At 41.9% G+C, this 25,983-nt stretch overlaps 2 protein-coding genes across 2 annotated transcripts; one reads left to right on the top strand and one right to left on the bottom strand.

Moving 5' to 3' along the window:
- Positions 1–876: 876 nt before the first annotated feature.
- marchf4b (membrane associated ring-CH-type finger 4b) lies at positions 877–14,593 on the bottom strand. The gene is given in 7 exon segments (XM_034109752.2): positions 877–1,613; positions 3,067–3,259; positions 4,264–4,419; positions 11,365–11,789; positions 11,792–12,068; positions 12,414–12,763; positions 14,506–14,593. Coding segments are annotated over 5 exon segments (1,239 nt in total). The 5' UTR covers positions 11,841–12,068; positions 12,414–12,763; positions 14,506–14,593; the 3' UTR covers positions 877–1,197.
- smarcal1 (SWI/SNF related, matrix associated, actin dependent regulator of chromatin, subfamily a-like 1) lies at positions 13,867–25,977 on the top strand. Its single transcript, XM_034109750.2, has 17 exons — positions 13,867–14,686; positions 14,778–15,117; positions 15,855–15,905; positions 16,038–16,298; positions 16,386–16,436; positions 16,539–16,722; positions 17,685–17,835; positions 19,101–19,262; positions 19,356–19,421; positions 20,084–20,224; positions 22,133–22,351; positions 23,191–23,261; positions 23,472–23,574; positions 23,748–23,930; positions 24,713–24,813; positions 25,029–25,125; positions 25,280–25,977. The coding sequence occupies exons 1-17, from the start codon at positions 14,354–14,356 to the stop codon at positions 25,472–25,474; spliced, it is 2,709 nt and encodes a 902-aa protein (XP_033965641.1). The 5' UTR covers positions 13,867–14,353; the 3' UTR covers positions 25,475–25,977.
- The last annotated feature ends 6 nt before the right edge of the window (positions 25,978–25,983 follow it).

The raw sequence follows: 25,983 nt of genomic DNA, 5'->3' as shown, positions 1-25,983 counted from the left end.
AGCGTGTTTCCTCCCTCCTACAACATGCTTTAGATAGCTAGTCTCTTGGGATACAACTGATCTCTCATGGACATGAAAAAAGAGCTGTGGAGAAATATCAAACAGCATTATCTGAATCTGAGAGAGAGGAGGAAATCACTGGCTTTGTGAGTCGAGTGTGAACATGATTGTGTGCCTAATGGACGGAAAGTGTAACCACTGCTTTGGAGCTGCCACATGTTTTCTTACATGGGGATTTGTTTTGTGTAGCTTTTCTGTATTGGTCTATGGATGGATAGTAAATTGCTGTATTGTTAGAAGTACTTTAAAAAGGGCCAATTTGAGAAAAGGTAGCACAAAAAGAAGAAAAGAGTGAATGCAACAAAATCACATAATGGTTTTTGGAAAGCAAATTGCATGAACAACAAATCTTGGACTCAGTACAAAACAGTGCATCATTGTTGTATTGATTCAAGTCTCTATATATTGCCTATCATTTAGAACGAAAATCTGAAAAAAGTTGTCTTATACACTTTTTCCCAGTTCCAATTCGTACTCTCTATGCTGCTTTTGACAAACAGCAGATATTCAACCTGGACACAATGTATGCAGTGCGTCTGGACATAAGATAAACGTTGCAGTTTATCAATTATACATGCAGAGAAATTAAGACTTAGTTTATAACTTTCTTATAATATAACACACTAAGTTAAAAATTGCACTGCTTTATGCTAATTCAGATCCAGACGCCTTTTATTTATTACACTTATATGAATATCCAAAATGTTTTTTCTCATAACCTATAGGGATATCTTTCTAGCTAAGAATCATTGTAATGCAAACACATGTTGACTGTGGAAGAAATTCATGAAACAGAGCTGGAGATGCGTTTGAAAACTTCTCAATCAACTGAATTTAGTAAAGGGAACTTTATTATTGACTCCGTATATTGTTATAGTATCAGGAATAAATATCAATTCGCATTTCAGCCAATATTCTTGACCCTAACTATCTAAAATAAAGAGTTTCCAACCAATTCTGCAAATCAAACAACTTCGACTTTTATTCAATCCATGTAAGGACATCAGAGATGCATTTTGAGACAAACAAGAACATGTTATTAATCCAGTGCAGTTAAGATAAGACATTTTCTTTTTCAACTGTCAGCTGGGTCATAAATCTTCCCCCTCCGTGTGAGATAAGGCCTCTCTTGGCTCCTCAGACTGTGGTGACCCTCATGACCAGCTCTCTTGTGCTGTTGCTGGGCTGGCTGCGGGGCTCCGGCTGCCTGAGGTTGCTGAGGAGATGGAGGATGTTGTAGGGACCGTGTTGGTCTGGCACTGCGCTGCTGTTAGGATCCAGATGTGCTCCCTGTCCTCCTGCAGGCGTCACCACGGTGGTAGAAATGGAGCCATCGGCTGTGGAGGCTACCACCATCAGCGAGGAGGTGGAGGTGGACACTCCGACCCCAGTTTGGTAGCCTGGGCTGGGCTGAGACACAGTTCTGTCCACAGCTTTCTTCAGGTCCTCATTGTCCATAGACTTGATATAGTTCAGGACTTTCCACTGCTGGTTCACAGCCTGCCAGCGGTGGAAGATTCGAAACACAGAAGGTCCCTCGTGGATGATTAACGCTGCGGAGATCAGAGCATCAATTAGACAATGTCACTGCCTGGCAGCCATCTTAATGACACCTCAAAGTGATATATATCTCTTCAGTGGGTGCTAAAGGCTGCAGGAAGTATTAGCAGACAACAAAGCAACTTATCTTTACAGTATGGCACCATAATCTTGAGATAAAAATTTTATTTCTTGGAGAAATTGTAGACGTGGCACAGCAATACTCACTACTTTTAGATTAAGGTTAGCTAAAGTGATGCATCTGTTCTCTGGGGTTGTTCGATAACATCTTATCACATTTTAAAATTGCTTATTGATTCATGTTCATTGAACTCGGTATCTGGAAAATTGAAATCAATCTGTAACGAGGTGCTTAGACCTAATTTTCTGTACTGCAAATATCTCATTTTCAAGTCATGCAGAGAGAAATACTCTAAGAATGGGATGTTTTGTAGCCTGCTTAACATTTGAGCTTATTACCATCCGTACCATTCATCATCCCGACAGCAGGTATACAGAGCGGCATCCTCATACAGCTAATGCATTTCATTGTTACAATATTGTCCTATGGCTCACTGCCGCAGCAATCCGCTTAAAACGGATGCTGAATAATTCCATGCCTCTTTTATACAGTATTATAGAGATTATTGATCCAATCCAGTCCCAGTTTGTTTTTGTTGATGAGTGAAAGTCAGATCTTTCAGTATGCCACGTGAGAAGTTAATCTCTGTAAAGTGCAGAGTTAATGACTCCTCGCCACCAAACCGGAGACAATCAATCCACTCTTCCTCTTATCCAGCTGTCTGCTGCAGTGGCATTTAGAGTTTCCTAATGTGACGGGCCATCACACAGCCGTCCAAAACAGCTGCAGCGGCACGTGGAGGACGCTATACAAGTCTGAATTTGGACACCCACACAAACCCAGAAGATGATTAAGATATCTTTGATCCACTTTTCTCCTGTTGTTTTACATCAGCGCACAGTGGTTGTCAAAGTTTGCCTGCATTTGCCGTTGCAGTTTGTATTATACAGTGAGATTTATACAGTGACATTTTTAAATATATGCCATGAACTCTGCTGCAAAAACGGAATGCTCAATGTTTAAATGTTTAATTAAAGAAAGCTATGACTAATATTATAACTGTGATTTGTTAGATAGTACAACAATATTACAAACAATTACGTCTGTAATACTAAAATAAGACTCCACACTTTCATATTTATATTATGCAGTCTGTGATATAGATTAGTTGTATTTATTGTCAACAGTGTAACCTGCTCATGTCACAGCCGACGGGCATATTTATTGACTGGAAGGTAAATCTTTGACCTTTGTTATGTTTGCTTTGAATGCATAATGCACCAGACTGGAAACACACAATATCATTCTCAGTCTAATGCACTCGTTAATTCCAAGAGGAAGAGAAATGTCATTAAACAAGTCAATGTAATGATCTAGCACCTCACCGATGCAGACGATGTCCATGAAGCCGTACATGCCGTAGCAGATCTGGAACAGCAGGTCTTGTCTCTGCCAGCGGGCTGACGGGCTGAAGGAGGACCACACCAGCCAGGAGATACTGGCCATCAGGAACAGGGATCCCAAGAAGGCCGCTGCTATCTGCACCTTCTCTATCACCGTCAGGGAGATGGCTTGCCACTGCAGGAACACACAGACCACAGTAGGGCTCTCTTACTTTAATTCTTACTTCTCTTTCACATTGAAGCATTGACTTTAATTACATGTATTATGTCAACAGATTTCACATCACTGTATTAGGTTAGGTGAAAGCAATAATATTAAGTTGAACCTATTTCAAATTAAGATTATTGCTTTCAACTAAACTTATACAGTGATGTGAAATCTGTTGACATAATAGAAAGCTATGATTAAAATAAAATCAATATATAAGTTTATCAGGCTGATAATCATTAAACTTCTAAATGCTGCTGAGGGAGGGAAAATACAGTTGTGCATAATATGTGTTTGCATAACATTCACATTATTTGTACCTGTCATTTAGTTAAGCATTTGCAGATTTGTTGACATAAAAAAAACATTCAGGGTATGATACAGCTGAATATGAAGCACATATCAAAAAGTGTTTTTTCATATCTCAGTGATGCCTGAAAAAAACCCTTTCAAAACTCATTTCTACTCAGCCTATCAGGGAAGTCTAAAACTGAGAGGAAAGTCGCTTATGAAATCTTTCTGTTCTGGATATCAGAGGGGAAAGCCTTTTTTAATTCAAAAACTTTCATCTTCAGTCGAATTCCTTGGTCTGTGATCAGATTATAGCGTGATTCCTAAAAAAAATTGCGATTTGTCTCAAATACATTTTGTAAAATAACAAAAAGGCATCCAAATGAGTCCCAGCAGAGAACAGCCTTTTGCTATCAACTCCCATGATGATAAACACCGACAATTGTGTTATGTAACAGACATTTTAGTTCTAAGTGTTTTTCAGTTTTTTACTTAAGCTTTTTTATAGTTACCCCTCATTATCTTGACTTTCTTAACGCCTTTTTTCTAAAACCCTTCTATACCTTTGTAATGATTGCCAACTAGTTGGTCATTTCACAAAGGGATAAAATCACTGCTTTTCAATCAGCTCTTTTCCTTTTTAAATGTCCACATTGCTGCTCTTTACAAAAACAGCTCACCTGTAGTGGGTTTTTGGTGCTGATGGCAATGACCTGATATTTGTAGTAGCAGAGCTCACAGGCCCAGGATCCTCTCTCGCTGATCCACTTGATGAGGCAGGGGTGGTGGGTGCAGCGCACTGATCCGCTGCACCGGCAGGGGCTCAGGAGCTCCCCCTGTGGGAGAGAGGTCATCAATACCAGCAAACACAGGACGAAGGTTCTCCAAGGCCCTTTCTCATTTCTCGAACTCCCCTCCTCGACTCCTATCCTCGATACTTAGTCCCGCCCACAGGAGATGCGAGTGGAGGAGCCGAGGAGGGGAACCGAGGAGAGAGGAGGGGAAGCAGCAGGAGGTTAGAGAAATGAGAACTCCTCTCCTCTGAGCGGTCATTTTAAAGAGACCATTAATGATGACAGAAGGCACAGCAGCCTCTGTCTGATGGACAGATGTGTTCATGATGACTTATATATTTACTTTGATTCATTCACAGTGCGGTATAATGAGACAATAACAGGCTACAGATGCTAACACGCACACACACATATATATGTATATATTTATATAAATATATACAATTTCAGAATCAAACAGAGCAAAGTGTGTGTGTGTGTGTGTGTGTGTGTGTGTGTGTGTGTGTGTGTGTGTGTGTGTGTGTGTGTGTGTGTGTGTGTGTGTGTGTGTGTGTGTGTGTGTGTGTGTGTGTGTGTGTGTGTGTGTGTGGTACAGTGTGTAGGTGTGTGTTGTAGGCTACAGGGCAGATGCGACGGACAGACGGGTCTCAGTTGGTTTGGTGTCCTCTGCTTACTTTTAATACTTGCAAATACAACTTTTAGCCCGTAATTTCAATTCCCCATTTCAGCGACAGAGAGGGGGGGGATATATCCAGTCTCTGATTGTGTTACGTTATGAGAGTGCTCTCATACTTTAAATTGCATATATTTATATAAATATATTTGTGTGTGTGTGTCCGCATCTGTAGCCTGTTATTGTCTCATTATACCGCACTCTCAATGAATTCAAAGTAAATATGTGGGGGAACAATGTTCAGCTGATCCAGCAGAGATTATAAAATATGACAAAACACTCGACAGCTGATGCAGCTGTTGCCACGTAATAATGAACGGACGTCGCTTTCATATGACTGCTCAGAGGAGAGGAGTTCTCATTTCTTTAAACGTCTGCTGCTTCCCCTCCTCTCTCCTCGGTCCTCCGCTCGCATCTCCTGTGGGCGGGACTAAGTCTCGAGGAGGGGAGTCGAGGAGGGGAAATTTAAGAATTGAGAAGCCTCTTTTGAAACATCTCTGTTGCCGGAAATGCATCCACGAAGGAGCCGTGGAGGACCCATCAGTGTATCCTCGGTTATAGCTCCTCCAGAGAGCCTCCTCGACGCTCGGTCCTCGAAGTGCATTTAGAGAAATTAGATGTCCTTCAACATGGCGCGCTAAAATTCATTTCCGGGGCACTACCGGAGGACCGAGGAGTCGAGGAGTCGAGGAGGGGGATTTGATGAAATGAGAAAGGGCCCAAGATTCAGATCATTTCAACACAAACATTGACAGTCCGTTGCGTTCGGATAATCGCTGCTGCTGCTGCAGCTTAAACATGCTGCACTGATGCGTATATATACACTGATATACAGGGTTGGGTTTTCAAGCAGGAGAATAGATGTTTCAATGAAATGCTGCCAAAAACAAGAAGAACATTTATACATTTTTCAGCCACATAATATTGCATTCGGCCATTAGGAGCACCCGGAGCAGTGATTTATGATTCAGAAGAAATACCTCTGTGTAGCAATCATTTACCTGCTGATAATCCTTTGTTTTCTCATCTTGTATACTCCCTTTAACATGCAATATACTGCAGGTTACACTATACACACATATACATATTTATGCAGTTCTTTGTGCCTGCTTATTGATTTTTTGAGAGCTCTGCATGCACAGTAAGATAAGCATGCAAGTGCACGCACACACACACACACACACACACACACACACACACACACACACACACACACACACACACACACACACACACACACACACACACACACACACACACACACACACACACACACACACACACACACACACACACACACACACACACACACACACACACACACACACACACACACACACACACACACACACACACACACACACACACACACACACACACACACACACACACACACACACACGTATAGGCTACACAGCTCTGCACAGTCATAATACAGCAGAGTTCAGGTGTGAAATTAAAGCTTTGCCTCACACCAAGTTGACAGGCATAATGCTTGATTTCCACACTTGAAGTGGAGGATTAGTCACTGAAGCTTTTATCAAAGAGCAAACCACAACAAAGCTGCGATGAATGTACACTAGCTGTCACATATTATTTTACAGTTGTAAATATGGTAACTCCACACAGACCAAATAGGAAAACACACACATTTTGTGCATTCCTTTTCTACCCGGCCCTGATCTTTATTAAAAGGAAAAGCTAAAATCTTGTGTCATCCATTTATATATCAGAGCAATTCAAACAAAATGTAGATGTATTTGGAAAAATAATATGCTTATTCCTATGTTAACAATCTTGAAATGTATTTTTTGAGGTCAGTCAAAATATAATTGAGGACATTTCAAGTCTGCCTGGTGACAGAAACATAGGGTTGTTTCACTGACAGTGTGCTTGTATAGGGTGGTTAGCCTTTAGGCCTCAGTGGCCAGAGGTATATAAGCTGTTGGAGAGGAGATCTGTTTAGTAAAGCATTTGAGCAGGGCAGAAACATCAATTTACTCATGAAGAGGATCTCAGCGGTCGGCTCGTGAACTATGGAACCGTGTGAATATTTAATGAAGCATTACTGTCAGGGGAATGCGCTGAGATTTAGAAGCCCTATCTATATCTTGACCTACATGTGTTTTCAGTTTATCCAGTGGGGCTTGACAAGTTTTAAAAAAGTCAGAAACCTATCAGCTAAAGTAATAATAGATAATTCACTTAATTTGGCATCAAAAGGTTTTCACTTAACAGCAATATGTGCTCAGCCTAACCAACCATTAGTCGTGCGCCACATTCAGCCTGAGGAACAAATGAGATTTATAATCTCTCGCTCTGGGCCCTAAACTCATTAAAATACATTACTAGTCTTGTCATATTGGATATAGATCATGGCTCAAATGATGTATAATAAGCCTGCCGCCCTTTTTAGGACATGACCTGCATTTAAAGAAACTTGGATCTATACAATTCTAATCAGGGTCGTCTTGTATAGATGTTTTAATCTTAATGGGTATGAATACAAAGCCTGTAGTGAATGAAAAAATAAATTGGCCGACCTCCTCTGCTGCAAGAAAGCTCCCCACCCCTCTAAGCTAAGGCATTCAATTTCCCAAACCAAGGTATAGTTCATTCAATTTTAAATATCCCCTGTCCCTGAGCACCATGAACATGGCATAGAGATTGTGGGAAGAAATGCAAAACGCAGAGAGTTAAATTATTTCTCCACGGCATCTCTGCCAGACGGAGCAGCACCCTGGTCGAGGGGAAGGGAGGGGAGAGCAGGGAGTTAGAGCAGAAAAGGCCCATCTACAGATGGTCAGGGTGGGAGTGTATTGGCAGGAGCACCAGAACACTTCTGCCGTGTCTAGTGGAACTCAGACCGCTCACTGCGACTGGCCTCATTGCAGCCAAGAGCTGAACCCAGATCAGTAGAGTACAACTAAGGCTGAGAGACAGAGAGAAAGACTGATAACAGATGTGGCATTACAGCCCACACATACAGAAAGTGATATTTAAATGTCACTTGTTGACCAAACAGCAATGGTTCAAGGAAAACAGCAGATCAACATTGTGTTGAAAAGATTCTCTGGGCTGCAGAATCCTAAAAACAGCTCAGGACACTTAATTTTCTCTTTATAAAATTGGATTGACTCCCAATGTATATAACGACATTAAACTAAATTAGAGGTGGCTATTCATGTCTCCTAAGGGTCTACGATCAATGCAAGGGAACTATATTAACTGCAGGCGATGGGATATTGCTGTTTAATAAGCTCCCACAGAAACTGAACAAAAGCTATTTAAACAATAGGTAATGACATTCAGGTCACAAGCATTGCTGCAATAATGCAGTCATTGAAAAACAGCTTCATATTAGCATGATGATCATTTTCAACAAGTCTGAGGGAAAAGAGTCGGTGACAAATAATATTAAAGGTCATATCATTTCACATTTATTTACCTGTTAATGCTTGTCATAAAACAAGCTGGAGGATGTTCCAGTCATTGCTTCATTATGGGAACCATTACAGTGACAGCTAATGGATAGTTAGAAGTAATTTCATAAAGAAACATGGTTTATGATTTAAGTTTATGGATGTTCAGCTCCTGTCTGTAGACTTCAGTAATGTCCTGTGCTTGTGTAACTTGTTTATTTTCCATTTCTGACAAATTGCAGAGGAGCCGTTCTATGTGCAGGTGATGGAGCGCAGACAGCGTAATGTCTCGGGTCTGTGGGGCCATATAGAAGGAATGATGCTAACTTGACCCCTCGAGGCTTCCCATTGTGCCTCCAACAGACTCACTGCAAGTGCATTATCTGTGTTGTGATTTACGAGGGAAAGACAACCTTTTCTGGAAGCAGCATGGGACTCGCATATCAACATGCAGTTCAAATAAGGACGGGACAGTGAAGCTCTGGCCCTAAAGGGCACTTCAACATAATAGTGCATGACAACTCCGGGAAGGATCCCTTACATAAAAATATATTCCATGAGCTTTTTTTTATATTACTTGTTACATATCCTTTTTATAAGTCTGTGAACTACATGACCCTTTCTTGAAAATCTGTGTGATCTAATGCTCTAGCAGAAAAATATCTTACTCTTTGAAGGACGAGGTCAAGATCTTGTCTGAAAGCACAAGCTTGAATAAAGCAAACAAGCCAAAGCCTATAAGCTCCTCGCTGACCTTTAGCTACATCGAAGTGATAATGAATTGAAATGTCTCAGGTTAGGTGTGTATGAAAAATACATGAATAACCTGAGGTATTGAGGTAAAAGATGTATGACTTTGTGACATTGGCTAAGCTGTTTATTATACTTGTGGGAATGTTATTTAACTCCAACAGAAGAAGTCTGACTTGAAGGATTGTATTAATACAAAACTCTCATGTCCATAATATACACTAAATATGTTATTGGTCTCTGTAATCAGCCCTGAAATGTTCCTTTGCTTAGTTAATTTAAAGTAGGAGATGAAGGGAAACAAACAGTCGTATTTTATACAAATCTGTATTTGTGTTTCCTCTATAGTGTCTCCTACATTGTCAGGAAGGAATAATAACTCAAACAGGGACTTTAAACTCTGGAAGATATCCACTTTATTTTGCTTGCAGACTTCTAAAGGGATAACTTCATGGCCAAGAGCAATTATTACAGTGACCAATGCCTTTCAGTGGCCATCCTAAAAACAGCAGGACTTTGGTTATGAATCACAAAAGGAACCTCAAAGAAAACGGCTACAAAAGAAGCTGACAGAATTTCGATTACACAAACTTATTACATTGTTTGGTGTCAGTACAATAATTTGTCATTGGTTGCCTCTGTCAGACACTCAAGGCCCCTTTGGGGGGCTTGAGGAAAGCAATGCCTCCCGTTCCCTTCCCTACTCTGTCTTGAGTATCACAGCCTTGGGGATGGAAGTGTTTTAGAGGTGGATTGTCAGATCAGATACTGGCTGCCTCTGTATATGTGACATGCTGGAGGCTAAAGGAGAACGGAGGATAACTAATGTCCCCACTGCCTGGATATCGCAGTGACACACACAAAGTCCACTCATCTCTCTTTTCAGATGGATCCTCATTCTCCTTGTTCCCATTTACACCTCAGCAGATCTATATCTGGACTTCACACAAAGCAACAGCAGACACGGCAGGAAAAGGAAGGCCGGTGATGGATAAGAACTTGCATAATGATAAGATGGCATGAAATCAAGTGCTATTGACTGTAATGTCCCCGGCAAACATCGATGAGATGAGTTTGAGGAGGCCATGGGAAACACTGCACATTTGGAAGGAGGTGCTTTGCATGCACTGCAGAGTGTGCTGACTATCTGAAGTTTTTGCAAAAAAACATGGAAGAGGCCTTGTCTTGCAATCTCATAATATACCCAATGTCAGCAATAATTAAAAAGTCTGTGCTTAGAGGTGGTGATACACATAATTGCTGTTGGAGTAATTAGATGATAAAACCTTGAGAGATTAACATACACAGTGCAATGACCATACACACAGTTCAGGGTAAAAAGTTATGTTCTACACCTCAGTTATCTTGCCTCACACTTTTTGTAACCTCCATACATCCATTACCAATTGGTGAGATGTGACATATTTGTCAATGTGTTCTCAAATGCTCTGTCAAACAGTGTAACGAATGTGTGTGCAAATTGCTAAGTACTTGCTTCTCTGATGTCATTTCATATCATTTATTGTGGCACACAAGCCATCTTCTTAGATTTTCCTCTCTTGATTGATAGTGTGACATTATCATCAATATGGCCCTAAAGGGCTGTGCACATTATTTCCCCCAGTTTTCTGGTTTTTCATATGAGCAGCAGAGAGAGAAGTATTATTATTTTTTTAGGAATTCACACTGGTTTGCTATAATGAGTTGTTACTGAATCCCTGTGTATTCTCCACACTTGTTGTCAGCCATGGGGACACTGTCTTTCATTATCTTCCCGCTGCTGTCTGTCTTTCTAAACCATGCAAAGGGCTGCGTGCAGGATCCAGTGGGATGCTGAGGGTTCTCCAGTATGGATATCAACCAAGACACTGGGAGTGGGTTTCTCCCTTCAAAGACCTCATGTAATAGAAAGCCTGTATGTAAAAGGGATGTTTTGGGGGCTAAATGATAAACAATCCCCTCACTTGGTTAGCAGATTTGCTCCCCAGCAGTGGGAGTTTCCAATCTAACTGAACATAACTGATTTCTATGATTATAGTGAGAAGGTCTGTGTAATTAAGGCCTTGATCAGACTGCATGACATACATATCTATAGGCTACTTCTCACAGTTATGCGATTTTCTTTGTATTTCCTTGACTTACTTGTTCTGGTCCCTGGAAGCAGATCCTGCACAGCGGAGTCCTGAAGCCGCTCTCAGAGTAGCTGGTGAGGGAGAACCGCTCCTCCAGTTTGCCCTTTGAGCAGTCATCGGAGGAGCTGCTGCAGCCGCGCAGGGCCACCGACAGCTCGGCAGCATCCACCCAGCCCGACCGCTCTCCGCCCGGCGGCCCGGGGGCTCCCGCTACAGGGGAGGTAACCCGGTCACCTGCGGGCTGGTGGCTCCTCGTTAACGTATTGTTATTGTCGGGGATGGCGACGCCTGATTGATGGCTTTCAGTTCTTTGGACGCTCATGGGGGTCAGCGGAGGCAGAGGTGTCGGTGGCCCGAGAAGGAGCACCCTCAGGTCACCGAGCAGGACGCAGCAGCGGCTCTTCAGCATGCCCTGGCTGCGCAGCATCAGGCTGAACCGGCCACAAACTCACAGCACCATGCAGAGGTGTTGGAAGAAGACAGCATGTACTGGATATGTCCCCGTCATGAGCCAACACTTTCTCATATGGGGTCGTTGGGGTGCGTTTTCCAGCGTGTGTTGGGGTTTAAAGAAGTCTGCAGTTCTCTTTGTTGATTTATTCTAATTGAAAGTAGCCTATGTTATTGTTTCACGAGAATGTAAATCCAAAAGGCAAACAAATCCCATCGATGCAAACAAGTGTCTGAAGCCATTAAGTTCAATAAATGTCACAGCTAAAAGAGGAAAGGAAAATGTTAGTTTGATAGTAATATGCATTCAAGTAATAAGGCTACGGCTCGTTCACTCAGTGCCCACTGTCATTCATGGCTGTAATGGTCTGTCTGTTCTGTACAACATAAACTATTTCGACAGGCTTTTCCCTCCAGATTCACGACGAGTACACAAAGCAAGTATCACATAATGCCTTGTAGTACAATGGGCTGATATTTACTAACAAAATGCCAGCGTTTAATCTGTAAATTCAAATATTCCAACACCGAAATGCACACACTTAATCAGCAGAGCTCTCAGCCTTTCAAATCAATCGATGTCGTGCCACGAAGCGAAATATATCTTACCTGGCGAGCAATCCCGATTTCCACAGCCTTAATGCTTACAGTTTTTTTTTTTTGATAGATCTCCTGCCGACTGCAGGTCGCTGGCAAGTCTGCGCGGAGCTTAAATCCCCAATTGTCGCATTTCCATGTCCGAGGAACAAGCCGATGGGTTTACATCCCTCCGTTAAAATCCAACAGCATTGTAGGACTGTCCTGTCCTGCCCCGGGTGAAAGCATCCGTTGCCCCGGATTGTCCTGTGATCATTGGCTGCTGAAAAGGTGCTGCAGCCTCAGCACCATGATTCCTGGGACAGCTCCCAGACGCCGCACGTCACCTCCGCACAGTGATGCAAGCAGCCAACTCATTACAACTGAGACAAATGCACATGCAGGAAAATGGTATATCACTACTTTTAGCCAAGTCATTCATAGAAGGATGCATTATGTTAAAGGTCAGGTTCATGTTTTATTCCCAAAGTATAGCTTCCATCATGCAAACAGAAAGCAGAAATTATTAATTAAACAGCTCAATTATCAGGCAACACATGGCCAACACAAATTATTCATAAAAGCTCAGCTAAATAGTGTCACTTTGCTCAGCACAAATATCAATTAGGTTGAATGTGGCTAAAACCTAAACAATGATCACATCTGCAAAGGGAGACATGGCAGGCTACTCAAATTAGGAAAAGCAATTTATTCTCCTCATTATCGTCAATTAAAAAAAAAAAAGGCCTTAAAACACTAAACTAGTGATGGAAAAAGTATTTAGATTGTTTGCTTGATTCAAAGTGGCTTACTAAAATGCAAAAACAGATTATTGTTTGTCATGCATGCAAGAAGGGTTTACATGTTATAAATTAAGATAATTTATAGTCCTACTTTATATATTGTTGAATATTATGTAATGTAAACTGAGGCAAGTAGCTCTAACCCCTGATGCGTTTCTGTCCGGCAGGTAATTACCGAGTAAGTGTCTGATAAAATAACTATTGAATACAACAGGGATGGAAGACAGCTGGATCAACAACACAACACATTAGAGAATAAATGTTTCTATTGTTGATATGGTGTAAAGTAACAAACTACATTTACTCTAGCACTACTCATACAACTTTGAGGTACTTGTACTTAAGTTAAGCATTACATTGTTTTTCTACTTTTTACTTCTACTCCACTGAGGTAATTCGTGTATTTACTCCACCACATATATTTAATAACACCTAGGTTAATAACACTTATCACACTTAAGTAAATAACACTTTAATCAATCAATATTTGGATTCAACTGAACCTGAAATGGGCCAACCTGCATAATGAGTAGGCTACTTTTACTTTAGGTACTTTAAGTATATTTTGATGCCAATACTTTTCTACTTTTACTTAAGTCACATTTTAATTGAAGGACTTGTAGTTGAACCAGAGTATTCATACACTCTGGTACTTCTCCACTGACTCAAGTACAATATATAACCCTCTAATATTGATATAATTCAGTTGGAAGTCTCTCCTCCTGTCTCTACACTGCCAAGCAACCGACGCCTTCTCCACGTGCCCGCTTGTTTTTCTACGTCACTTCCTGCGCGGCAGTCCCTTCTCGAACCAGCTAACTTTTAGCAACATGTCAACTAGCTTCAAATGTATCGCCCTGCGTTGTTCTTAGACACTTTTAAATCCTTGCAGTCTTTAGATGGCACTGTTTGTCATGTGATATCCGAATAAGTGCTCACTTAAACCGCTGTCGACATATTTCTAGCTTATGTTGCGCAGTTTGACTGCCGCGCGAGCAACGTTAGCAAAGGAGGCTGCGGTTGAAGTTGACTAACTTTTAGGATATAGTTGTATTGATAGTCCTTTCATTGCATGGATCATGTGTTTGTAGGTAATTCAAGGTGTTGGCTAACTCTGAGAGCCTCGTTAGTAGTGTGTTTACGTTAGTTGCAGCTAAGTAAACCATCATCATGTCTAATCAGCTGACGACAGAGCAGCAGCGAAAGATCGATGAAAACAGACGCAGAGCTTTGGAGAGAAGAGCACAAAGACTTGGACACACTATCAGCGACAATAAGCAGGCCTCGGCAGACTCCACCAGTACTTCAGTGCAGGTACAGACCTCCAAACGTCGACTCGACTCTGATCCTGCTGCTGCTCCTCAAAGAGAAACTCTGAGCTCAGCTTCTGCACCTAAACGGTTTGTTCCGCCCTTCAAAAAAGACTCTGGTTCAAAGCAACAGCTATTATCTACATCTGGCAACACAATCCACCATAATACTAACTCTGCATCTACCAGACAGGTAAGATGTGTGCTGTAATGTTCAATCACTTATTATTTAGAGTAAAAATAACAAAGTATTTCTTAACTATGTGTACTGTCTTTCCTTGAAGATACAAGTCATTGACCCACTTCCTCATCATGTGAGCAGCCCTGTCTTGTCTACTGGAGGAAGCTTTGGTGTGAAGCCAGCTCACCCCAAACCAAACCTAACCTCCAACAGCTCTGAGGGTGCAGTTGTGCCTTTCTACAAGCAAACCAGTAAACCGTGCCAGAGTCCTGTGGCACCGCTTTCCTCCCCCTCATCAACTTTCAATGCTGTACCTGCAAAAAAGCCTGCCATCTCTGTAAGAGGAAAATGTGTAGCTCACACAGAGGGCCGCTTCAGAGTAGAAGTGTGCTACCACGCCCAGCTCATTGTCGTTTTCAAATCCATCCCATCAAAGAACTATGGTAAGTATCTGCCAGGGCAGATACACTGGCAGACTGTTCAACGATAGCTTTATGGTCCGAGCAAAGGGGGAATAAGAGTCTATTTCCAATTTATTGTATACTAAACAACTGCAGAATTAACACTTAATTGCATATCAAATTGTTAGCGCTCTAGTTTTGAATGGGAGAGTTGTTCATGTTTATTTGTATTTTGGACTTATACCATAAAAATACTGGCATGCATTTTGAAAATGGCCATAGTTCCCCTCAGCCATAAGCCCCATTTTTTGTAAGACTTTCTCAGGCTGATTTATATATTTCATATGCCTCATACAGAAATAAACAAGGCGGTATGATGATGATGTTAGTTATGCACCGTTATGCACCAAATAGGTCTGTGTATCAAACCTGAGTGATGACTTAATGTTTTGTGTTAGCAGCAGGTGTTGCAATTTTCAAATAATACCCAGCTCTACTGCCACAATTCACCATCTAAACACACAATCACGACAACCTCTCCTGCAAGGCAAAATAACCAATGACTGAACTCACCACTATATAAATAAATCTGGCCATTGTTTCAGAGCTTTCCTCTGCTAAAGAAACCACGTCCTGAAATCTTTCATACTAACCAGTAACAGTTTTCTCGATAAAAATACCACATTTCAAAATGTAGTTATTTGTACCATATGCCTGGTTTGGTGTGTTCATTTCAATGTCTGTGATGTCTTATAATAAAGTCTTATCTTCTGCATTAGACCCAGCCACAAAGATGTGGAACTTCTGTCTGGAGGACTATCGAGTGCTAAGTATGAACATCAGGGAAATAATCATTTGATGCACTCCTTATTTTCCCATTAGCCTACATTAAAGGCATGAGAGTATTGGTTTTCTTCAGGCTGCTGCTACATCCCCTCTCTTTTCTTTACCCTGTATTGCAGTGGAGGAAGCTGCTGCCGTGGCTTCTGTGTCTTTGCGGCCTCTGGAGGGAATGGAGGCGTTGGACGTGGCGGCAGCCACCAGCGCAGCCTGTGACGGGGCAGCACTGGGGGCGCTGCTGAAGCTGTGTAACGGCTGGCAGAAACCTGGGGCCACATTGCAGGGCCAGTGCGTCCTGGTGTCCCCGACAAAGTTTGAGGTCGACATCGGTTACCATGTGGACGTGATTGCGGCATGCAAGCAGATGCCAACAAAGAGCTATGGTAAACAGTGAACCTATGCATTTAATATAATTGAATAATGGTGAATCTGTGTGATACTGACTTGTCATTTATGTTGTTGTGTGGCAGACTTGAAAACAAAAAAGTGGCGTTTTTCCCTTGCAGACTACAAGAGACTCTGTGAGTGTCAACATTTGCTTTATTTAGCCTCTTTCCCTCTGTGGTCCTACTGTCTCTGGTACATTTGCCATCTTGTCTGACCGTGCTGTGTTCCATACCCAGTGGATGTCCTCAGTGGGATAGCAGCAGTGGAGGTGGAGCCTCTGCCCAGGGCAATAGTCCAGGCTTTCTCTGCCAGGTTTGATGGGACAGAAGCCAGGTCTTTAGACGTCCCTGAGGCCGACCTCTCCAGCATCGACCCCTCGCTCACCTGCAGCCTTATGCCCTTCCAGAGGGAAGGAGTCAAGTAGGTGCCTTTGGAATGCAATCAGTGCTCTTTTCGCAATAAATCAATACCAAGAGATTGCTATTCATCTAAAATGGGCTCAGTATTGTGCATACAAAGAGAATCTTTTGATAAAAGCCAATATTTCTATGCCATTTCTCTGACTTTTTTCAGATACAGTATGGTAATAGAGAACCGCAGTGATGCGTCCTAAAACCCGGAAGTAAACTCCTTCCGGTTCCTTTCTTCAAAAAGCAATGCAATTTCTCCATAGGATTTTGGAAAATAGCTCGAAATAAGGTCTGTGGTTGACACACATTTAAGAGACAGATCACGTTTTGTTCAGCCGGATAATCTCCACATGTCTACCCTACTTTTATAATTTTCGAATCATAAATCTAGTCGCCAGAAGCAAAATGCTAAAGTTATGCTACAGCAGGGTCGCTGCTTCAACGTCACACCAACTTAAGATCCATATTCAAAACTACAGATTAAAAATTGTACAAGTTGAAGCGTTTGTTTGAACACTTTGCAGGAGGCAGGTACTCACTTTCAAGCAGAACAGGGCAAACAAACTTAGCGGGAGTGTTTTACGTGTTCGGTGTAATGACGTAAAACGGCCTCGACAACTTCTGTGGTCCTATTCAGCCACTCGGTAACAACCATCGTTTTTCAGACACGTAAACTCTTCAAAAATCACCAGCGGGGTCACTGCTAATGTATTTGATGTCGTAGAACAAAACGTTATCTGTCTCTTAAATTTGTGTCAAACACAGACCTTATTTCGAGCTATTTTCCTAAATCCTATGGAGAAATTGCATTGCTTTTTGTCGAAGGAAGTGGTAAAAATGCTAACTTACTTCCGGGTTTTAGGACGCGTCACTGCGGTTCTCTATAGATGAGATAATGGGCTGGATCAGTTTTACTTCCACTCACTGTGCTGCTGTAGCTTTTAATTTGAGCATTTCCTTGTGTCCCTGTAGTTTTGCAGTGTCTAAACAAGGCCGCCTCCTTCTGGCGGATGACATGGGCCTGGGGAAGACGGTGCAGGCCATCTGTATAGCAGCTTACTACAGGAATGAGTGGCCTCTGCTGGTGGTGGCTCCCTCCTCTGTGCGATTCACCTGGGCCGAGGTAAAAAAAACATTCTGCAGAGTGAGCTTTAAAAGAGAAAATGGCTTAGTAAGTGTCAGAGGTTATCACTTTGTTTCGATTTAATTGTGTCATTATCGGTCTGAATTAATTCAGCATTTATCGTCTTAATGATATTCTCCTGGCCTCCTTTGACAAATGTGTTGCCTTACACATTGTATCGCTGCTTAAATCTCATCATCTGCATTCTAGGAATGTTCATACTGTTCCCCAAGGACTGCTAGACGCTGTTAAGTACTTTATCTTCAGTAGAGCAGATGGCAGTATTGAATTCTTCGCATCCATTTTCTTTTCTCATAGGTGATGATTTGGATTGTGAAGGAATTGATTTATAGAAGATATGCTTAAATAGCGTATTAATATGGCCATTATTAATGATAAAGATCTGCTTCCCTGGATTTTGCTAATATAGCTTGTACCATATCTATATAACTATAGTATGTTAGATGGACTTTTAGGTATTTCCCCCTTATTTTATATAATACATTAGAAAGTCAGACTGGTCTAAGACCACAAGGTCATTATAATGTCCCAACACTTCCTTGAATGTTAGTGTCTTTTTGTCATTGTTTTCCTTCCATAGTTTCAATGGTGTCTACCTAATTTCATGTGTCCCCTTTTCTCTGGTATGTTTCTCATCTTCTGTAGCTTCTATTCTCTGCTTAACTCACAGCAGCATTACCAACCTGCCACTAGCGGCACATTTTGAGCAGAGCTTTACTTGGCCTTTTGTCTATTAACAAGACAAGACTGTCTGCTCTCTAAATAGATATCTTGGATCAAACGCAGTCCCCCAATCAGGAGTTGGAATCGCAGAGGGGGTTTAGTCACCGGAAGCCGGCCCATTAAAGGGACTTTACTCTGTCTGGCTTGGCTCTTATCTCCACTGTTAGTCTTTGGCCACATCTACTGCAAAACATGGGAGCTATAACTTAGTGAGTGGAAGCCAGGTTGACAGGCGCATGGAGAGGAAGTAGATGAACTGTCAGAAAGATTTGGGCCACAGGGGATTTTTTCTTAACGACATAATTGGTTATTTTTTAATTGGAAAGGCTGTGATATCAGTTTGTGAATGATTGGTGATTAGTATCATTCAAAGCAGCTGTCAGTCACAAAATGATTATGATGGTGTTCATATCAAATGTCAGAGTCTGAGTTATTCCCAGACGGTAGGGGATAAAGTAGAGCTAGTTCTGTGTTATTCTGTTGTTTCACTGCGGCTGTGACATGAGTGTCTCTGCCTGCAGGCCTTCAGACGCTGGCTCCCCTGCCTGAGTCCTGACAGCATCAACGTGGTGGTAAAGGCCAAAGAAAATCTTCACGCTGGTTTGGTCAACATCGTCAGCTACGACCTGTTGAGCCGGATCGACAAGCAGCAGCTAGCAACCACCTTCAATATTCTCATCATGGTGAGCTTTGCAGTGTTTAGAAATGGCTCACCTTAAGAATTACAAAATAATGACTATGTTTTAAACAAAATATCTTGTTGTGATTCTGTGCAGGATGAGAGTCACTTTCTGAAGAACATGAAGACTGCTCGGTGTAAAGCAGCCTTGCCTCTGCTGAAGGTGCGCATTGTCTTTCTGTTTTATTGGAATTATCTTTTTGATTCAAAACTGAGGGGAAATGTGCCCGGTTAAACCTAGAGAGGCCCTCTTAACATTAAGTCGCAAATCAGATTTGTTATAATTATGTGTTTTATTTATTTTAAACACACAAATCAAAACCAGGATTTACAGGGAAGCCAGATCCAGGATTTTCTAACGTCAGATAACTATTATTCTTTAGCCTGAACCAAAAGAGCCAGCCGTTACAGAAGGAGTGGAACCAAACCAATATTTAAAGGGAAAACACACAATCTATCCCAGGGTAAACATTGTCTTTGCTACAAATACTGACAACACAATATTAAACTATTATAATGAAATAAATCCTTTTTCACACATCTATTTTTGGGCTGAGTATTTCAACTTCAAGCCGTCCACACACTTCACAATTTCCAAAATATTGAATAACCAGTTGCTACATACCAGATTTCCCTTTTTTAAATGTATGCATCGGCCACAGGTTCTTATGAGATTCCTGTCCTTTATCAAGAGATGACGGATATAAATCATTGCATTGCATATGTGGTGTATCATCTATTTCACTTGGTTACATTGATCCACAAACCAGCTGGAGCAGACACATTGCTGCGCTGCTCTGATCAGAGTTGTTTGTTCTTCCTCAGGCAGCGAAGAGAGTGATGCTTCTGTCCGGCACCCCCGCCATGTCCAGACCCTCTGAGCTCTACACACAGATCCTGGCCGTCAAACCCACACTGTTCCCTCGCTTCCATGAGTTCGGCTTGCGCTACTGCGCTGCTGCACAGGTAGCTAAAGCCTTAAAACATCTTTGTCTGTCGAACTGTGATGCTGACTGCTGTTGAGCTGTAATTCCGGTACATCTCAGAGAACATATAAGGCTCCAGGTGTAGGGATGGGTATCGTTTTAACGGTACTACTACTTGTATCGATACCGCTTATCGGTCCGGTCTTTTAACGGTACTTTTATCGGTTCTTTTGGAGAAAGAAATAAGAAACAAATTGTGAACAAAATTAACATTGCTAGTAAAAGAGCGATAACGTCGGAGCTTAACGGTACCACGGTCTTTAATAATTCAGCCCAGGGGCCCGTTTAAAGGTGACATGTCATGCTTTTCCGGTTATTGCCCGTCCCCTTGTGTGTTATGAAGGTTTTTATGCATGTAAACGGTCTGCAGAGTCAAAACCCTCAAAGTACACCATGTAGGGACTAAAACTCTAAAACAGAAAATACCTCCCCAAAACGCCTCGTTGGAGATACGTCACTGTCCATTTGATTCTTCCGGGGACATCATGATGTCATGTCGTCCCCGGAACGAAATGGACCAATCCGTGGAGCCGTTACGTTACGTCCGCGGAGCCGTTACGTTAAGCCCCCGCTGATTGGTCCAAATTGACCAATCCACGGACTTCCTCACACACTCAGTGCATGCAGCTCTGCTGATCTCTCCTCCCTGGCTGCAGGCTGATAACAGACAGTTGGGATCGCGGCGAAATTCTCTCTGCAGACCCATTCTCACAGCGTTTATCAACCTTTTTCTTACTCAATATCAAGCCACACTTATTGTTTTTACTTCGGCTGTGACTTTGTGTGTGCTCAGGGTGAGTTTGGCTGTGTTTCGCTGTGTATCGCTAAACAAGGAAACAACACCTCCACGGAGCTTAGCGCGATTCACAACGTGAAACAATCGGACGTTGTGAATCGCGCTGAGCTCCGTGGAGGTGTGATTTCCTTGTTTAGCGATACACAGCGAAACACAGCCAAACTCACCCTGAGCACACACAAAGTCACAGCCGAAGTAAAAACGATAAGTGTGGCTTGATATTGAGTAAGAAAAAGGTTGATAAACGCTGTGAGCCGCGATCCCAACTGTTATCAGCCTGCAGCCCGGAGGAGAAATCAGCTGAGCTGCCTGCATAGAGTGTGTGTGTGAGGAAGTCCGTGGATTGGTCAATCGGAGCACACTGGGCTCACAGGGAGGGGGGCAAGAGCTGCAACGAGCCGTTTAGTGGAGAGAGTGAATACACGTAGTTTACAGAGATGCTGTATGCCAAACAATGTGAGTTTGGAAAATTGCACAGTATACATCTATTCTAGTAGACCACAACAATGGAATTATGATCAGTGGAAATGGCCATGACATGTGACCTTTAAGTGCACTAGGGTGGGAAATCTAATGGGTGTGATGAGACGAGCAGGATTGTTTAAATGAAATGAGTGCACTCACTTAAACTTAATGTCTTAATGTTAATTGGTGAACAGTAAATATATTGAAACTGTTTTTTAGGTGTCAGCAGATTCCTCTGCTCTGATTTATTTTTTCTCCACTCCTCTTTAGTTGCTCTGCCTTTGCCACTTAATCTTCTTAAATATTTGTATTCCGTGGAAATAGGAAGCACGCTACATGAGTAAAGGCCAATCACACCCTTTAATTTGGTCCTTATGACTCATTTTGTAGATTGTGGAGATTTCCCCTGCTCTGGAAAATATCAGTTAGAGACTCTGGAGATATGACTTTTATTTCTGTGACTTCTAGTTTAGTCTCTGCCTTGACTTTCATGAAAACTCCAGGGCTGTCTAAATACTCTTGAGGTTCTTCTGTCAAATTCTTCTCATATCTTTTATCTCCGTTCCCTCCTTCCACCATCATACGTTCTGTTATCCATGTCCTCTCCTCTCTCCCTCTCTGTCCCAGTCGACTTGGGGGTGGGACTACTCGGGCTCCTCTAACCTGGGAGAGTTGAAGCTGTTGCTGGAGGAGTGTTTGATGTTACGCCGGCTCAAAAGCGAAGTCCTCTCGCAGCTTCCTGCTAAACAACGCAAGGTTGTCACGGTGACAATAGAGGGTGTCAATGGCCGCATAAAAGCTGCTCTGTCAGCTGCTGCCAACCAGTTGGCCAATCAACAGCGCAATGTAAGTTAACAATGTTTCTCATAGTCCTTGATTGCAGATTGTAAACTAAACATTCAAACTTAACTCTCTTCCCCGCTCAGAGTGTGAAAACCAACTCCAGATTCTCTCTGTTCGGATCAAGGTTATTCTCTATATTTGCCATGTTTCACGCCGTGTCCACATTTTTTATAGACAAAGAGAACAATAAAAGCAGGACACGCTCTTCAGAAGCAGTATCTTCAACAGAGAGGGATTTTGTTTGAGTCTATGCACTGTTTTGTTTTTAAATCCTACTAATTGTGCCTTGTAAGAGATCGTGTAGGGAAATTACAATTCTCACATCTTCAATCAAACCTTCCAAAAACAAGGAATGTGTAAAATCCTGACAAATACATCAGTTTGTCAGAAATACAACCCTGAATTATGTTTGAAAAAAAGACGGGAAAGACTCTGTTGGACTTAGAGTAATGGAGGATTCTTCATCTATACCAGAGGATTTTTAAATGCCAAAGTATTCAAAACCCAAACCTGTTGATAAAATGTAATGCGAGAAAAAATAAAAGGTTAGTTCTACTTGAAATGTAATCTTTGTGATTTAAAAAGTCAAATACAGGCAACAAAACTGTTGTTAAGCCCAAGAAAGTTCCATGAATTGGTTTAGAGTCCTTTCAAGCGAGAGCTTTTCAAACTGACCCAGAATACCCCAGCAAGTCTTATTTTAGGAATATTTTGACACTTGAGTCGCTTAGCGTGATTCTTTATTATCACACTGCTCCTCAGGGTAATGGCAGTCTCATCAGATCATCAGTCAGAATCTACTGTCAGTTCTTATCTTGTGCTGCTCTTATCTCTTTTTTCAGAAGAAGGAAGAGAAGGACGCCCTCCTCGTCTTTTATAACCACACAGCTGAAGCCAAGCTGCAAGCCATTATGTAAGAGCAGACCTTCTAACAGTCACTAAATCAAATCAGCTTAAATGTGATGAGCACTGAGATTAAAATGTCAAATGAATCCGAGTCTTTTGTCAGGCCATTGTGATTGCGCTGGTTTTTAGAGATATCAAAAAAAAGAGTTTTCACTTTAGGACTAAATATTGAACTGCTTTCTGTGAAACTGAGTTTTGTTGTGTCTGTCACCGCCAGGGAGTACATCACAGACATGCTGGAGTGTGGGAGGGAGAAGTTTCTTGTGTTCGCCCATCATAGGTTAGTCCTGGATCATATCAGCAGCGAACTGGGAAAAAAGGTGAGTCAGATGTTTGGATACGCACAAAATCTTAGTATGAAAGAGAGAGTAGCTGCGGGGAACAAGAGTGGGCAGCTCATTTGAGCTTAGTAATACTACTACTATGACTTTAATATACAAGGGTTGTTGATTTGTGCTGGTCTGCTTTTAATCTCTTCCTTCTCTTCCTATAGAATGTGAGTTTTATCCGTATTGACGGCTCCACATCCTCTGCTGATCGGCAGCTGCTGTGTAATCGGTTTCAGAGCTCCACTCAGACCTGCGTGGCTGTTCTCTCCATCACGGCCGCCAGCATGGGCCTCACGCTGCACGCCGCCGACCTGGTGGTCTTCGCTGAGCTTTTCTGGAACCCGGGGGTAAGCAACAAGTTAATACGGCAACATGCTGTGCACTCAATGTGACTATTTTATTATGGTTGCATTTTATTTTGTAGTATTTTCCTTTTCAACTCAATTTTTGTATCTTCTTTCCATCAACAGAAGCTTAGGTTTTGAAGTAGCTCCCAAACATGACAGACGGAGAAGATTTACATAGTGGTGGTTGAAAAAAGCAAAACATGTAGTAACTAAAAAGCCTAAGGAGTAAGACCTGCATTCTTCGGTGCCAAATCATTGCCGTCTATTCTAGATCCATAAATTGGCAATACTTTGCTAACAGTTTAAGCATTACATCTGTGTAACATAATGGGCTGTCTGTATCTGTCAGTGTGTTTGGATGTTTATTTGCCCTTCAGTGGCTGCACACATGCTGCATCACCTGCAACGTTAGGTAGTGAATTATTGAACACATTGTATTGCTGTTATCCAAAATGAACTGAATTTTACCAGCCAATACAGGAATGTCCCAGTCCCTTTTTCATGCCAACAGTTTGCAGTGACAACAAATGGCAGTACCGTCCAATGGGGCTTTCTAAAATTGGGCAGGATAAGACAAATCCATACAAAAAACTCAATTCATAATGATCTAATTATTGTACTCAGCCTGACCTCTGCATAAGTAACCACATCTTTAATTTTCAGCTGTTGGCGGCTTTTTCCCTGAACAGTAACTCAGCATTTGATTGACTTCTGTATGCAGAGCAGTAGTCAACTTGAATAAAGATTTGGTAATAATAAGATTGCAATTTCCCCCCCTGCAGGTTCTCGTGCAGGCAGAGGACAGGGTGCACCGTATTGGACAGACCAGCAATGTGAACATTCACTACCTGGTTGCCAAGGGAACAGCTGATGATCACCTGTGGTACGTGTTGAACAGTGGGAAGTGAGACCCAATTAAACTGATTAGAGTTTTAAAGTCCTTTTTCTCACATATTCATAATTCTTTCACTACAGTATGGGGTGGGGGGGGGGGGCAAGGGCTCAAGGCAGCGTTGATTGTCTGACACACACATCGTGACAAGGAGTGCATTTATTGTTCCTGCTCTTTTATAAGAATGTATATCTTCATTGATCCAGGCCAATGATCCAGCAAAAAATGAATGTCTTGGAGCAAGTGGGATTGTCTGAGTCAAACCTCTCTGACAAAGCAGTAATCGCCAGCTTCCACTCTAAGGTAAGCTCTGCATCCGTATAGAACAATATGTATAATCCTGTTCACGGTTTTTAAATAGGATCAACATATTTACGACGCAGTACAACAGAGCTTACCTAGCTAGATTAAAATGGTGTCAGTGGATTTAGTGACCGGATAGTTTGGATTTGTTCAGGACCCTAAGCAGAGGAGCATCATGGAGATGTTCCAGATGTCTTTCACTGCGGGAGACGACATGGACGATGCCCTCTTACTGGAGGCTGCAGACGACTGGGACGCCCCCCCGCCTGAAAACAGTTCTGCTCCACATCACGGCGTGGCCGGACAGAACCCCAGCAAGAGGAGCATCAAAGACCACTTCAGCAGATGACTCTGAAACTCTCCCAGTTAACATCATTTCGTTTGGACTTTTTAAACAACTTGTGTTAAGCCTATCATGACTTTTCAGAGCTACTTTTTGTAAAAGATGTAAAATAACTGAACAAACTTATATATATTTTTGACAAATGAGAAAAAATTAATAAATGTGTTACAACTTTTAACTTGATATTCTCGACATCCATACAGAGTTAATTTCTTAAGAGTACGTTTTTTCTCAACTGATCTTCTCATCATTAAGCTTTTAAACGGGGAACAAATTCAAGTCTGCATCGTTAAAATGGATACAGACGGTTTAATGTCGCCAATCTAAGATGGATGTGCAGTATAGTCTTGATTGAGCTAAGGCTATTGAAAGTACTACCTTTTTAACTGGCAAAGGAATACATGGTCACATTATTATAGATCCATCACCTAAAGTTTGTACATGTCACGTCTTATTGTTTCATGATTCATAGTGACAGATTTTGTGTTTCACCATTATGTTACAGAATCAGCCCC

This window comes from Pseudochaenichthys georgianus, chromosome 21 (genome assembly GCF_902827115.2).
Source record: "Pseudochaenichthys georgianus chromosome 21, fPseGeo1.2, whole genome shotgun sequence".
Taxonomy (NCBI): domain Eukaryota; kingdom Metazoa; phylum Chordata; class Actinopteri; order Perciformes; family Channichthyidae; genus Pseudochaenichthys; species Pseudochaenichthys georgianus.
Note: the sequence above shows the minus strand (reverse complement) of the source record. Positions and strands in the feature narration are given on the sequence as shown.